Raw genomic sequence first — 16190 nt, forward strand, 5'->3', positions numbered from 1 at the left:
CCCCTAGTTATTCCTGACAGTCTGAGGAAGGAGAGCGTAGTGCTGACACAGGTGTAAGAGGAGAAGGACACTGGCAACGCTGAAACTTTTCTTTGTATGTTTATGTCTGGATCAGCCAGTGCCAATACCTGGCTCCAATGCACGTCTTTGCCTTTGATTAATGAGCATGGGGCCTGTTCTCATTAGATATGTGCACAAAGCAAAAACCAAAAAAAAGTTGTTAGGAGAAGATAGAAGTGCTGCTTCCTGTATCTAATGGGAGTTTATTATCTCTTCACTCTGACTGTTATTAATTCATTACAGAGTTGGCTGAGAGGATATCCTGTACTGGAGAATAAGGAGGAGAACATGACAGATAATCCCAAACCAGACACACTCCTGAGAAAAGAGGAAGCATCACCAGCCTCGTTTACCAAGCTGCTACACACTGGAGTCCATTACAAGATGAACAGTGACACCTGCTGGTAAGAAGTGGTGAATAAAACTGAGCACTGACTTTAAAAGTTCCATTTGTTAACACCAAGATGCAATATAGCATCTTGGTGTTAACAAGTCTTGTCAGACACAAAGATGAATATATAAGATGATTCATGCATTTAAAGCTCAGAGCAATATGTTGCCCATGAGCACCTTATGATAATAATATTAGCAAAAGTAGTGCATAGACAAGATTTAGTCACCATTTCATTATTCATAATGGCATTATGTTCTTGTTTAGCATAAGCTACTCAAGTTCAGTGAACAATATTAATAATACCTGTTATTTGTGAAAAGACTATTTCAGAATGTATTGGTTAATTAAGTAAAGCTTCTCTAATAAAGATAAATATTAGTAACATAGTAATGAGATACATTATAAGTAACTTGTGTTTTAGTAAAATGTTTTTGATAACTGTAAAATTGATCACTAGTGAACATACTAGTCTGGTATGTTCACCAAAGTAAATAGTAAATACTCTACTGGTCATTTGAAAGGGGACATGGTAAGAAGATTTACCCGGTTTAGGAGCTGCAGGTGCTGTTCTCCCATCCGGGAGAGATGCCACATCATTTCTTGGTGTTTCTGAGCTTGTAGGTGCAGCATCTGCTGCCTCCTTCTGAACTTCTGTGATAGTGGGACACTCTGCGATTTCTTTCTGAATGTCTGCGATATCAGTACACTTCACTTCTGGGTGGCAAACTAGACTTGGTTCCCGTGGACCTGCTTCTTCACACACTGAGTCCATTGGCTCCCCTACAAGGCACAAATCATTATCATTACACCAGATAATGTATTCATCTCATCTATGATTGAAACTACAGTTAAAGATGTAGACTGACAGATGAATATGTTTTCTTTCAGTTTTTTCATGTGTCATATTTGACATCAATTAAAATAAATATATCAGGCAATACACATGCACATAACTATTGTAGAAAATACTCTCACCATCTTCTTGACCTTTAGGCAACTCCTCTTTGGAAATAAATTTGCTAATCTTCTTCAGGATTTTCTTGTGGGATTTGGAAGGCTGGAATTTCAGTGCATGACATCTTGACAGAGGACACAGAGATGGAGGTTTGGTTAGAACATGCTGATTTGTGCGTATATTTCTGCTATCACAGAAACATTTGTTTATAATTTAATATATCTGTCAAACTACCATGTATCACCCTCATGTGTTCCATTTTTTTATGGTCTTGACATTCATAAAGTTATTAACAGAAACATGAATCACAGAAGATATGATTACCTGATGGTGTACTGTGGACAGCATGTCTTGTTCATTATGGGCTTATAGACGTATTTCCCACTTCTAAAAGGAAAAACACGAATAACCTTCACTGAAAAAATGCATTACCAATAATTTGAAATATCTAGAATGTGAAAACAATTAAAAAAACAAAAAACTCCATAAGTAAGTAAAAGCAGAGGTTGATTAAAGGCAGAAAACAGTGACTCACCTTCTCCAGCCTCGGTCTATGAGGTCTTGGTAATCTTGTACTGTCATGGTGTGAGACCACATCCCTATAAGGTAGAACATAATGACTTTAAAATCAATCCACTGACTTCAATTTCATACTTTGTTATGTACAATGAAAAATGGAAAACTATTATGAGATATGCCATTACTAGTACTAGTAAAACGTCTCACCATTATATTAGACTGGAGATAAATAACCCCAAACATTATTTATTATGAGATCTGATGCCAGCAAATGTTCTTATACTGTATGGGATAACTCAGCCTTGAGTTAATCATACATATATGACGTATTAATTGACCACAAAAAACGACTTTCCAAGTGGAAAGAATGACTATACTGTCTAATGCTCAACTTAAAAGGGAAATTAAATCAGAAACTAGCAGGACAAGGTCATGAATTAGCCATGGTTCCTTTTAAAACTGAATGAATAGTTCCATTACAGAATAAAGCAGACAGCTGTATATATTGTATCAGCCAGAAATAGGAAGCATGTATACAAGTAAGGTGTGGTCTGTGAAGAATTTCCTCATTAGACTCTGGTGGGATGTCCATATTTTTCCTTCAGCTTAAATCTTTGTGTCTCTAAAGTATATTCCCACAGTGCTTTAAGGCCCCAATGGACACATACACATTCATTATTTGTAGAAACAGCAAATCGGATCCTGCTTCCCAGAACTGTTGTCTGAGCTCCCAGTTTCAACTTTTGACCTTCTCTCTGCACAGCTTGCAAATCTCTTTGACGAGGCCACTATCAGTTCACATCTTAACCAGCCGAGGGAATTGACTTGTATACCAGTTCACACAACACACACTGAAGTTTTGCAATGGAGTATAATGTTCCATGTCCCAGGAGGACGGTGTTCAGCCAGAGTCCACAGAGACGAGGAGACAACATGCTGTGATCCTACACAGAACCTCTACAACACCGGAGAGGGTTCATTCAACCCAGAATCGATTCTGAAGATTTCCACCACTATAAATAAAGGTTGCAACTAACATTATCAATGAATCTATCAATTATTCTCTTGATTAATTGAGGAGTGGTTAAGTCTATGAAATGTATGATAATTATGGAAAAATGCCTCAACCTAAAGAGATACACAGTTCACCTCTTACGGAAGATACAGAAAAGCTTCATTTGAGAAGCTGCAACCAGCTTCTTTTGGCACTTCTTTTGGCACTGTTTTGGTCTTGACAAACAAACAATCACTTATTAAAATGGTGGCGGATTCATTTTCTTATACTAATTTTCCTCTACTACAATTAACACTGGTGTCATTAAGATTTATGGAGCTATTCATCTAAAATTCCTTGTTGTGTGGCGAAGGACTTTGCTCTTGCTGGCATTATTATAGTGAACACAATTACCACATTTATAATCAGCCACAGGTGGATTAAGAAGCCCGGTGATGTGTGGTTTAAGGGCTAACTCACCATGTATGGCAACGTCTCATATATTACAAGATCTTTTAAAACTGACACACAGAAGTTGAGCTGTTATTTTCTCAATTCAGACCAATGTTTTAAGATGCTATGATTATTGGATTAATCAATTATCAATTATTGGGGAAAAAATCATTTTAATATGTTTTGATTCCGCTGGTCCTCTAGGACAGTAAAGTAAATATCTTTAGGTTGTTGACTGCTTGGTCAGGACAAAACAAGACATTTGAGGTGCTTTGGGAAACAGTAATTGACCTTGTTTACACTGAAATTCTGAATTTTATAAACAAAACGACTAAATAAAAAGACAGATTTAACTATAGTGAAAGTAATTGTTAATTGCAGTTCTCGATATGTTATTTGTGAAGCTTGTGGATTAAAAGTAGGTGTTGGAGAACATATGGTCAGGTTAGGATACAGCATTATTCTTAGATGTCTCTCTGGCTGTTTAAAGCTCTCACAAATGTGTTCTCAATGCACTTTTATTTATAACCTTTATTCAATAATTCTACAGCCTCAGAACAATATTTTCCAAACAACAAGTCAATCATGCTGCATGAGCTTCATGTGAATGCAACAGCTGCCGCCATCATGGACACAACAGCACCGGTCTATCATTCACACCTGATCCACCCTCCAGCATCCACTGAGGAGTCACATTTACTTTGCATATAACAACGCTGTTGATAACATCACTTTGAGGAGAACACAAGTGAGCAGCTGCTTGGAAAAACACTATAATACAAAAGAAACACTGTTCATATATCTGATAATCACTCCACTGATCTATAGACTGTACTGTGTTTTTTCCCAGGGAAATAAAAATCTCTACAGTAAGAATATAACATGAGATGTTACAGTGAAAACCATCCAGAAATAACAAAATTGATGTTTGTTTCAACCTGGAAGCCATCAACAGGGCTCCATCAGTCTGATAGAATGGCTTTATTTCTATAATTGCACTTTCATTTCACCTGCATCCACACAAAGAGTCCTGCAACCTTTTTAACACTATTATTAACCACTTACAGTATAAGAATTACACAGTATAGTCTCGCTCCCTCCCCTGAACCTGCCAGCCTGTCTACGTGATGTAACATATCCAGATTACCACTCTTTATCTTAGATTAGACAACTGCTCTCGTCTGCAGCCGAATCGCTTATTGACTGCTTTAGTAACTGCTTGACTCCTAATTATAGTCAAACTCTCTATCTCCTGCTCACGTGAAGTGCATGACTCTCCTCTGTCCCACACAGAAAATCCCTTCCCAGCTTCTTACACTGCTTTTTTTATAGCTCTGTATAAATAAACGACTTCTAAAAATGTAGAGACACATTAACCCTGGAACTTGTTTACCACACAGAACACACAGCACTGATTTTTCACTACCCTGTCTGTTTTAAACGTTCACGGTACGTGACCGTCTGGCTTGTATCATTATTATTGTGAACACAATTCATGGAGGGAATGTTCCTGTTAGTGCAGGAGTATTGTGGTGTATTGAATTGTACTCAGAGCTAGCTGAATACACACAGGATTCCAAGCTGCCCTTATTGTTCTTTAAAGATAAGGTGGGTGAGAATGTTCCTGTCATGTCTGTAGCTGTCCAGCACAATACATTAATAGGACTGTTACTGTTGTTTTTCTTGTAATTAGTGCCATGTGACAAAATAACAAAGGGTGGCACAAAATGAACAAACATAGACACAAATATATACTAAAAACATATGCAAAACAAATTAGATACTTAATCAGTACATTTGTATTTGTTGGTGGGAGTAATACTTTTGTCATTTGGGAGAAATATTTGAGCATGTGTGATGGTGTGCTATGAGCATAGATGCATGAGTGTGGCCATGGAAAAATATGGAAATGTGTGGGGAAGGGATCAGAAGATTGAGGAAAAGGGCAGGATGAAGTAAGAAAAAAGAGAAAAGGAGAGAGAGAGAGAGCAAAACAAAAGATATACATCTACATGCACAATAATGACAATAATACCCTAATTACACTAGTTGTTATTCCCAGCTACAACAAAAACATGTTTACTCTGTTGCTCTGGCTGTTTTGTGTCCTTGATCATTTGCATTACCACTTTAAACAAATCATGCCAGGGTTCACTTGGAAGTATGCCTGAGCCACCCCTCTGAAACTTAATAAGGGAGACAAACACTACAGCTGGACAGAGTGGTGTCTCATCTGCTTAAACTGATTCACATCAACTAAAAATAATAAAGACATTGATTACACCACTGTGGTTTTTCTTCTGCACGGATTAAGATTACATATAGTTCATACTGTAAACATACTGTCTTCTGTTTCAGCATGATGAAATTAGCTGTCTCGTATTTAGTTTCGTGCTGCTGCAGCAACTTCACCAGGCTCATATTGCAACTTGCACTGCCATCAGGAAAAAGTGCAGCAGACTCAAACACTCTAAGATAAAGCACCATTCACTGGATTATTTACATACGCCCACATAGCCGAAAATACCACAATCCAAGTCATGTTAAAGGTATGCAATTCGGATATGTGTAACTAAAGTTAGACCGACTTAAAGGCCTTCCTCTTCAGAGTCACAACACAGACAGCATGAGAGGAAGCCTTCAGCCTCAGTTTCACTTGTCAGGGCAACAGCTTTGCCTCTCTGCCCTGCTTCTGTACTGCCCTGTATTAGCTATCTTGATGCTAGTAGATATATTAACAAGTTGGCAGCAGTCTTGAGACACTAAATAATTTTAGGACAACACAAGGAAAATCTTGTTTGATCATCTAAACTTATTTTCCCCGACAGTCTCAGTTTGTTCACAAGGATGGAAGAGTTGAGCTATGTGATGCTAAAGGCTAAACACGGAGCTATTTAAATGAACCATAACCGAGTAATGTCAGGTTAATACTACCTAACATCAGCAAGGTAGCACTCAGTACGGTGTATTAACCTTTCAGTGTCAGAAAAGCAGATATATATTATTAACATTAGGCATACAGGGACAATATTAGCAAGCCCTCTTTCCAAACAGGCTAACGTTCTTATTCCAGCAAGTAGACGGAGCTAGGTCGTTAGCTCAACGATAGCTAGCTATGGTTCCTCGCTACTTGTACTAAGACACTTACCATGAGAAAAGTTTCCCTTTTCATTTTTGCAGTAACCACAGCGGTAACCGTCATCACCGCCAAAATACTCTACAATAGTATAAGACTTGTTTCCTGCCATCTTTAATATGCAGACAGATGACAGTGTGCCCGGTGTCCGGACAAGTACTGCTGCATGTGATGCCTCGCCCACAAGCAACACGTCATCAGGGTTGCGTTTAGAGACGAGTGGGAGCTTTTAAAGTGTTCATCATCCTTCATCAATTCTTCTCACTTATAAAAGGCTTTATGTTGTAGATGGGTTGGTTTAAGTTGTAATTGATGCATCCTCAAAAAAGAATTGAACCATTGTATTGTTTACAGATGTATTCATCAATGTGTAATAGCTCAAATCAGTCTATCAATCTAACCAAGTCAGATGCAGAGAAACGTGTCCATGCCTTTATGTCATCAAGCCTTGGGCCCGTGGCAGGAGCATCCATAGCTCCAGTACATTCAGAACAGTGCTGCCAGGATCCTTATGAGAGTGCTAAAAACATAAACACACATCAATTCTGTCTTCATTGCACTGGCTCCGTTTCCTTTAGGGTTAACTACAAAGTCCTGCTATTCACATACAAATCCATCAATGGACCAGCACCACCTTTCCTACAGAAACTGATCGAACCACTAAACTCCACCCGCACCCTCTGATCTGCCAAAAGCTTGTTCCACCTGCCACCCAGTACTAAGCTCTGCACCATGGGGGATCAATCCTTCTGCTCGGCTGCAACACACTTGTAGAACAGCCTTCCTAACCATCTGAGGGCATCATAGATCCCACTCTTTAAAAAAAAAAAGGCTTGAACATCTTTCTATGCAGGAAGGCTTTTTCATCTTGACTACTTATTTTCATTATTGAGTGCTGTATGTTTAATGCTGGAGCACTTTGAGATCCACTATGAATGAAAGTGCAGTTATGATATACTAAATACATTTGTAAATAGGGGATGTTATGATGTAGATTCTTCAGTATTAAGTTTGGTGCAAATAAAACCCAGAAACACGAGTAAAGAACTGTACAGCATATTTATTCAAATAATCTGCGCAGAAGAAAGACAGGAAAATAAATCTAAACCAAGATCCTGCACAAACAACACTTACAGTAAATTACAAAAAGAGACCAAAGGAGAACTTGTATGTAGAAAAATAAGTTAGAAAATCACAACTGGGCCATTGATTTATATTTCTGTCCCTATAAAATGATATTACAGAGGAATTAGCTTTATGCATGTTTACTTTGTTTGACTGGTTACATTTACATTACTGATTTACTTCCTTTTTTCTTTCGACAACATTATATTTGCCTCTCATCAGTCATGTAACAACAACTCATTTTTTCATTGAGGTCAGTGGAGATTTAAAAACAGATTCTGTATCGCAGGATCACAAAACCAGAAGTTTGGTAAAAGTATCAACTGTTCTGCATGCATGTTTCCTGCACCAGCATTGTGGATGTATACAGGTGATGCAGCAGCTAAAAGTTGACAGACATGAACCTTTGAATATTTGGTATTCTTGATTCTTGTTGATCGCTGTTTGGTTGTGCACCTAGTTGAAGCTGCCCTGGGGGATTGGGATGTTTTCATGAAGGTATTTCATACTACCCTGCTCAGAGAAATCAGCCACAGTGTGTCCTTCACCTCGAAGAACCCATTTAGTGGTCAGAAGCCCCTCCAAACCCACTGGACCTCTGGCATGAATCCTTGCTGTGCTGATACCGACCTCAGCTCCTGCAAAAGAAATACTGAATAATTAACTCTGTTGCTTTATCTTCATGACGGTGTTCGGTTAGATTCATTTACAAGAGGATGTATATCTTCTAATACTCTTCTCAGACAGCATAAAGAAGTTAAACTATGCCTGATACCATACATACCTAGGCCAAAGCGATAGCCATCAGCAAAACGAGAACTGGAGTTCCAGAAAACGCAGGCGCTGTCCACCTGCTGCAGGAACTGTTCAGCTGTGTCCTCATTGTCTGTAATAATGACATCAGTGTGGGAGCTGCCGTATTTATGGATGTGATCCACAGCGTCCTGCATGCTGTCCACCACCTCAATGCAGCACTCCAGGTCCCCATACTCTGTCCTCAGAGACTTCACCTCAGATGGGCTGAAAGTTAAATAGGATGCAAACCGGGGGCCGGCATGGATCTTCACCTGTGACAACGAAATGAAACCATTTATTGGTAACAGAATAAGCAATTGTAATCAATCAAAAATAATTTTAAAAAACACAGTTGTACTTTATTGACCTGTGTGTAGGATTTAGTGGCATCTAGCAGGGAAGGTGAAGACAATGCATAATACTTTTGACCTAAAGTGTCACTGCATGTTTCTTACGTGTTCTGTTCTCAGCATATCAATGATCTGGTCAAATATGGGAGTTCGCAGCAAATCTCTGTGAATAAGGAGGCTCTCCATGGCATTGCAGGCTGCAGGGTAGTCACATTTGGAGTCTCGGACTAAAATTAAACACAAGTTATAGCACGCACAAAATTAACACATATATAGTCCACTCAAACATTGAAAGCATCCTGAGTGAGCTGTAGTCAGCAAAGACTCTCTTTTTGTCTTTCTATGTACAAAACTGGAAACAAGCCATAGCAGAAATGGAAACAACAACAAAAAAACATTTTCCAACCTCCAGGATTCAACATACCAATATCAATAGCTTTGTCTATGCTGGCCTCGCTGTCTATGTAGACGTGGCAAACACCCTCGCTGTGGCCCAGCACAGGAATACCCTTAGCTGCCCTCTGGATGTCCCGGACCAGCTGGGACGAACCTCTTGGAATAATCAGATCAATCATCTTGTCCAGTCTGCACAAATCTTCAACTTCTTCACGTGTGCTCACCTATATGACAAAGTTAATACTTGAGTAATACTGTAATCTCAGAACAAAAACGCACTAAATGTACATAATTGAATGCTTTCAATCTTACCAGTTGAATAGCATCTGCCACTCCATGAATGGAAAGTGCTTCCTGAGTGAGTTGATGAAGGATTCTGTTGGTGTTGGCAGCTTCTTTACCTCCCTTCAGTAGAAGAGCATTTCCACTGGCAATAGCCAAAGCTGACACCTGAAATATAATATAAAACACATTCATTTCAATCTCACTAACTTTGAAACATGTTTTTTTTTTTTTAAAGATTAAAGTAAAAAAAGAAGCCACCAATATCATCAGCATTTTAAATGACTGACCTGTGGGAGGCAGTCAGGACGTGACTCAAAGATGACCAGCAGGACACCGATGGGGACGGTGATCTGTTCCAGTTCTAGGTTGTTGGCCACCCTGGTCCTCCTCAGCACCCGACCAACACTATCCCGGGAGGACACAGAAAGCTGGCGCAGGCCTATGGCAAGGCTGTTCAGCTTAGCTGTCGACAGACTCAGGCGGTTGATCAGAGGCTGGGAGAAAAGACCTACAAGGAATTAAAATAAATAAATAACAGCAGTAACATTGATATTTTCTATAGATCCCTGTAGATTGTTTTGTTTTTTGCTTGACCCCTAAACCTGAAAGGCCAGAGTTCAGGTTCAGCTACAAAATTGTACTCCAAATCTGGTGGACATTCTGAGTCTTGTGAAATAATATTTCAGCAAGCATGTTTTCTAAAACAGGAGTGTGAATTTGAATCCTTGAGTTAAAGGTCTCCCTCCTCACTATGCTACACTGCCTAGTAACAGTGTACAGAATGACTCGTGCCAAGCCTAAAAATCTCTACTCTGCTTACATAAGCTTAGATGAAACAGATCATAGCTAAGACGAATGCCAATCAATACTGATAACCCCATGACCTAAAAATGTCCAGACTAGGGCTGAAACGATTACTCGAATTATTCGAATAATTCGATTACAAAAAATGATCGAGGCATGTTTTCATGAATCGAAGCTTCGTTTAATTAATTTCACTCGTTTATTTGACCTGCTCTGCTTGTGTTTTACACGGATGGTTATTCCTGACGCACATCGCGTCACTCGCTATGTCGTGGAGCAGTTTACTAGAGAGTGAAAACTACAAAGTGTGTGCGGCATCTAGTCGGGTGCGACACACACATACACCCAAACCGATCGGTTTTCTATAGTTTATTTGCCCGTCATGTCTTCTTTTTATAACATCACCGTGTGGATCATTAAGCTTGTTGTTCTAGTTAGTGAACTATCAGTTTCTACCTGCTGAGAAGATCTCAGTCAGTCAGCCAGTAAGCAGTAGGAGATGAGGAGAGGAGCAGGTTGATCTCATGTCTCTACACTGAAAGCCTGAGGTAGGAGGGGCGGGGCAATCTAGTGCATTTAATTGTATGGTAGCTTAATGTGCAAAAATTAAAATCAGTCACACTAAAAGTAAGTAAGTTCATGTATTTGTTTCAGAGGGCATTGAAGTTAAATGCAATAAATGGGTTTAGTTTTGATTAAAACAATTGAATATTCAGACCAAATAGCCTTTGTCTAAGTTATAAATCTTAAATATGTCTTGTTTCAAAGTCATTCGACTTTACTGCATTATTATTTTCATACATTTTTTTGAGAAGGTACTGAAGTTAAATGCAATAAGTGGGTTTAGTTTTAGAAAAAAACCCCACTTGTCTTTTTTGTCCTTTTTCTCATCTTTACTTTCGCTACTTAATAAGGCAAAATAATTTATTTGATTACTCGATTAATTGATGAAATAATCGATAGAATAATCGATTACACAAATAATCGATAGCTGCAGCCCTAGTCCAGACCAAACTAAATCTGATAATAATAGTAATGGAGCTGCATGATAAACTTTGGCAGAATGTGGCTTTTAAGTGACAAGATTGCATGCAGCTGTAGATTAAAGTGACCAGTGTCTCCTCTCTGTGCGTCTGTACCTGATGCTGATGCTAACTCCATGTCTCTCCTGTTGGCATTGAGAATCTCCTCTTTCTTCTCTGTGAGCAGCTCAGCAAGACAGCAGATGATCTCTGCTCTCTGGAAATATACACACACACACACACACACACACACACACACACACACACACACACACACACACACACACACACACACACACAGATATGAATAACAAAACCAGAATCAAGAATAATTAAAGCTACTATCAGTATAATTTAAAACTTTCATCTTGTTGTGAAGATATTTAAATGTTTTGTTGTAATTTATAATAATTGCTCAATGCTGACAGAGAGAGGCTATTTCCCTTAAAATCTTGTTATCTAAATTAATTTAGGACTGATATAATGATGTGAACATATTGGATTCATGATTTGTAACCTGAAGATTCTTATAATAGAAAATTGTTGGCTTAAACTTTAATATATAAATCTAAATAAAATGCAATGAATGCAGTTTGCACAGTACATCAGTGAGGAAATATATGATTGTATTGCATTTTTAAACCTCACTTCAGTTAGCCAGTCCACGGTGAAGGAACAAGGAGCTCACCTGCTCCGGGTGCAGCGAGGCCAGAGTCCTGCCAGCGTGCCGGGCCATCTCTGTCTGCTGCTCCACAGTGGGACCTACAGTGCAACCATCAAATGTTAAAACACAACTTCAAAACAAGAGTTACTTTTTATATTATTTCCAGATGATTCTAACTTGTACCTGCTGGTTTCACTTCAGAGAAGAAGGTACCAACTTTCTTTCCCTCCACAATGTCTGCGATGACGTGGCCTGTGACTTTGGGATTAGTACCATTGGCGATGACAACAGACGTCCCACCCTGCAGTGCCCATAGTGCTGCTTTCACCTAATTCAGACAACATGATTTAGTATGCTGAAGATTTTTCTTCATTCAACCAACTCAGTATCTGTTTACCCATTGAGATAAATACATTTCTGTCATACTGACCTTGGCTTCCATGCCGCCAATGCCGACTCTGGACTTACTGCCGTACTTGACTGACTGCTGGTCTCCAGGATAGAATATATCAATGAGCTTGGCATCATCTGTTCCTGGAGGACTGTCGTATAAGCCTGTGGGAATTTTTTTTTTTTCTTTTTAATCCTTCAGTCAAGCAGAGCAGTCACACTGATATTGACATATTTTGATGAAGCCTTGTCAAAAAGCCTGAGAGATTACAGAAAGTTTATTATTGACAGATAATTTCTCAATGAAAGATTTTAATAAATAAAACGCTGTGAAAGCATACTGTTGCTAAAATGATCAGCTGAGTAATTAATTAACAATTTTGATTACTGAATACAAGTTTAACTAGAGTATTATGTTGCTGTTTACAACTTCTCACATATCAAGATTTTGTGTTTTCTCTTTCATATCATTGCGAACTAAAAAGCTTTGGATCTTCTGTTGGTTGGGGGGGGGGGGGTATCTTTTAGCCTTTTGAGAAACAATTAATTGAGCTTGTTAATGTTTACATGCCAATTTAAAAAATGTAAACTTCAATCATATAAAATGTGTGGTCATTTGTGTACCTTCAACATCAGACAGGGCAATTAGGAGGTCTGCTTTCATTTCAACAGCCAGACGTGCAGCCAAGCTGTCATTATCTTTGATGCTTATTACCTGAAATACAAACAGAAATTTGATTCACCCAAAAGGAAAATCACTGTATCTGACATCATACTGGAGAATAACAGCTTATCAGTTGCTACCATGCAACAAAAGCCTCCCAGTCCCATTCAGCCGCAAATCAAACATCATATGTCCAAAAGGACAGAACACAAACACCTCACAACACAATGGAATGAATAAAACCACAGTGAACAATTAAAATTACCATAAATTAAAAGCATGTATCCAAAATATTAGTGAGGATGGAAATGTAATTGATGAGAAACATACTTCATTCATTTATGCATGACGTAAGCAATCCACCATCACAACTCTCGCACATATTTAGTATTCCCAACATGCCCTTCACACAGTACCCACATTTACCCCCTGCAAGTCACTGTTGGGAACAGGGGGCGGAACAACAGCATCATTGGTGTTGATGATGGGAACTATATTCATCCGCAGTAGTTCATGGAGTGTGCTATTCAGGTTGCGGCGCTTCTGCTCGTCATGGAAATCCAGGTTGGTGACCAGAATCTACACGAGTAGACGGACGTGTAAAGAATTAAGTGAAAACAAAGTAATTTGCTGCAACAACTCTATTGTGAGAGAAAAGTCAAGTACACTGATTTGATTTGATTTAATGTACATACTTGTGCAGTGCAGGTGCTGTACTGGGTGAACATAGCCTCATATAATGCCATCAGACCACTCTGACCGGCAGCTGCGCACGCCCTTGCCTCCAAAACTGGGACTGACTGAAAAATAGATTTCACACAGGTTATCCAGACTGTATAACAAACATTTTTTGAATGACATTCATCTAATATTTAAATTTTTCTGTGTGGACTGAAATTCTCAATGCTTAAGATAATTATTCACCATTTCCTTGAGTTGGTTTTGTCCAGAATGTAAGGCTTGTCTGACACTTTGAGACAGCAGGATCTCATGTCTTAGTCTCTGCCTCCCAAATGCCACAGCACCACTGGTGACAATCATCATCTCCCTGCCTTGATTCTGCAGCACAGCCACCTGATGGGACACGGCAAAGACAATGATATTGTATTTTTCTTCAAGAAAGTTCTCCTTTAATATGTGTCATGAGCCCACATAATATGATGTTCACATATACACAACCATTATCATCAGTAAATCCTCTCTTGCCTGTATCAACAATGTTAATATGCCCTTACCTGCTCTACTATTGAGGCCAGTCGTCCCAGTGCCAGACCACACTCATCTCCCCGTGTCACCACAGCACTCCCCAGTTTCACCACAATGCGCTTGGCTTGCTTTAACTCACTCCGGTGGGCAAAAGACTTCCCATGGGGACGTGGGAGAGAGACTGCAAACAAAAATATAGTCCGAATTAGGTACGCATCAGTATCAACATGCACCCAAGCGTAGACGGAAATGTAAGAATATTGTCCATTTCAGTGAGACAGTGTGGCGAGGAGGTAGGCTGAATACTTACATTTTGCCTGGGAAAAGGCTCTGATGGAGACTAGGAAGGCATTCGATTGCCTGATTCTGGATGGCAGGCGAGAGCACAAAGCGAGCCTGGCAAACATGGTGCTGACACCCGGGGACAACTGTGATAAACACACAAACCAGTGTCAGGTTAGTGTAACAGTGCAATAACCTCTTCTGAGAAAAGCAGCTTTTGGATATGACAGACAGACTGTATGGTTGGCTAAGTGCACAAAGGTTTAAAATGTTAAATGAAATGAAATATCATAAAAGAATCAATGAATGTTATACAATTGGACATTCATTTACTCTCACTATAAAGCATTGCACCACATTCATTCATGTTATCAGCAGTGTTGTTATCTGAACTTGACACACTGACCCAGTAATGAAGATTGTTGTTTTCATAACTTAGAAATACTTGCTTGCTAAAAATCACGCAGCTAGGTGCTTTCTAACATATGTTACGCCACTTTAGTTTACAATTCAGTTATGAGGCTAAACGCCTGCAGCTGTGTGTCTACTGTTGATGCTCTCATGTAGGGCTAGCTAGTGTTAGCTAGCATTAGCAATTGAGAGCTAACTAAGTTAGCTTACATTGTTTTGCATAAAATGGACTTAAGACAAATCTTACCAGAGGATCCTTACCGAGCAACGTCAGAACCGAGGAAACCAACCACAGCTACAGTTAGGAGTGCAGTGCAGTTAAAAGGAGAGACACGTAGTCAGCCGGACAGGTGGTGCTCCGCTGCCACATCCACAGCCCACGTTGTTAGCCAGAGTGCCAGAACTGAGTGATTCAGGAACGACATGTACGTCGGTTTTCTGGATACGTTCAAATAGACTTAAGCAAATGTCTTACTGTGAGCAGAAATAGTACGTTTGATGGGCGGTCACGGTGAATACTTCTGTAGTTATGGAAGTACAAGCAGGAATGGACGTTAACGAATACACACACCGACAATGCATGTCTAAGCCCAAAAGAATAATTACAATTATGAATATATACAATATTTGCCTCATGTAAAAGACATACACACAGAAGTATGGATTATTTTGTACATTGACATACAGTAGGTGTGTTTATGAGATATAGATATAATAGTACTGTAGGTGCAAATGACAGCTGTTGTTATTCTGCTTATTTATTCTGTGTATTTAGACCGACCTCGCTTCTTCTTTAAAGTTGAATATACATATATATATACACGTGTGCGTGCGTGTGTGTGTGTGTGTGTGTGTGTGTGTGTGTGTGTGTGTGTGTGTGTGTGTGTGTGTGTGTGTGTGTGTGTGTGTGTGTGTGTGTGTGTGTGTGTGTGTGTGTGTGTACATATATAAGTTATGTATTTATATTTAAATATTGAAATCCTTAATAGTAGTCACTGGGAGGAAGATCCAGCTGAGTTGAAACATTTGTAACTTTGAAACACAACTGCTTTGACATGACATACTACAGAATCCATTCAAACTTTAAAATGGGAGAAATGGGTAACAGGACCTAGTACCTGAAAAATGGGTAATATGGGTAAAAGGGAGGGATCAACCTGAAAAAATAGGTAAAATTGGCTCACAGGTGCATGAAAATCGTGCAACTTTCATAAATTCATTAAGTAATCAGATTACACCCACAGCACCCAGATTGGTTACATAATCACATTACATAAGTAATCAG

General features: G+C 39.1%; 2 protein-coding genes across 4 annotated transcripts in view; both read right to left on the reverse strand.

The window, feature by feature from the left end:
* LOC133992351 (arginyl-tRNA--protein transferase 1) overlaps positions 1-6656 on the reverse strand; it is a 51919-nt gene extending 45263 nt beyond the window's left edge. The window contains 5 exon segments of the mRNA XM_062431091.1: positions 998-1234; positions 1430-1533; positions 1734-1796; positions 1945-2008; positions 6524-6656. Coding sequence (XP_062287075.1) covers positions 998-1234; positions 1430-1533; positions 1734-1796; positions 1945-2008; positions 6524-6623 — 568 coding nt within the window. The 5' untranslated portion in view covers positions 6624-6656.
* Positions 6657-7551: 895 nt separating this feature from the next.
* LOC133992345 (delta-1-pyrroline-5-carboxylate synthase-like) lies at positions 7552-15293 on the reverse strand. 3 transcript variants are annotated; one of them, XM_062431076.1, is made up of 17 exons: positions 15153-15293; positions 14523-14640; positions 14242-14393; positions 13931-14080; positions 13702-13806; positions 13427-13585; positions 12967-13057; positions 12383-12507; positions 12136-12280; positions 11977-12050; positions 11406-11505; positions 9750-9970; positions 9490-9627; positions 9206-9401; positions 8887-9008; positions 8421-8703; positions 7552-8274 (listed from the first exon to the last, which is right to left on the reverse strand). In XM_062431076.1, the coding sequence occupies exons 2-17, from the start codon at positions 14617-14619 to the stop codon at positions 8093-8095; spliced, it is 2340 nt and encodes a 779-aa protein (XP_062287060.1). In that variant the 5' UTR covers positions 14620-14640; positions 15153-15293; the 3' UTR covers positions 7552-8092. The 3 variants fall into 3 exon arrangements, with proteins under 3 accessions (XP_062287060.1, XP_062287061.1, XP_062287059.1); XM_062431077.1 differs by having other exon boundaries at positions 13433-13585; positions 15167-15283; XM_062431075.1 differs by having other exon boundaries at positions 15167-15283.
* Between the last annotated feature and the right edge of the window lie 897 nt (positions 15294-16190).

Source organism: Scomber scombrus, chromosome 12, assembly GCF_963691925.1.
Source record: "Scomber scombrus chromosome 12, fScoSco1.1, whole genome shotgun sequence".
Lineage (NCBI taxonomy): Eukaryota > Metazoa > Chordata > Actinopteri > Scombriformes > Scombridae > Scomber > Scomber scombrus.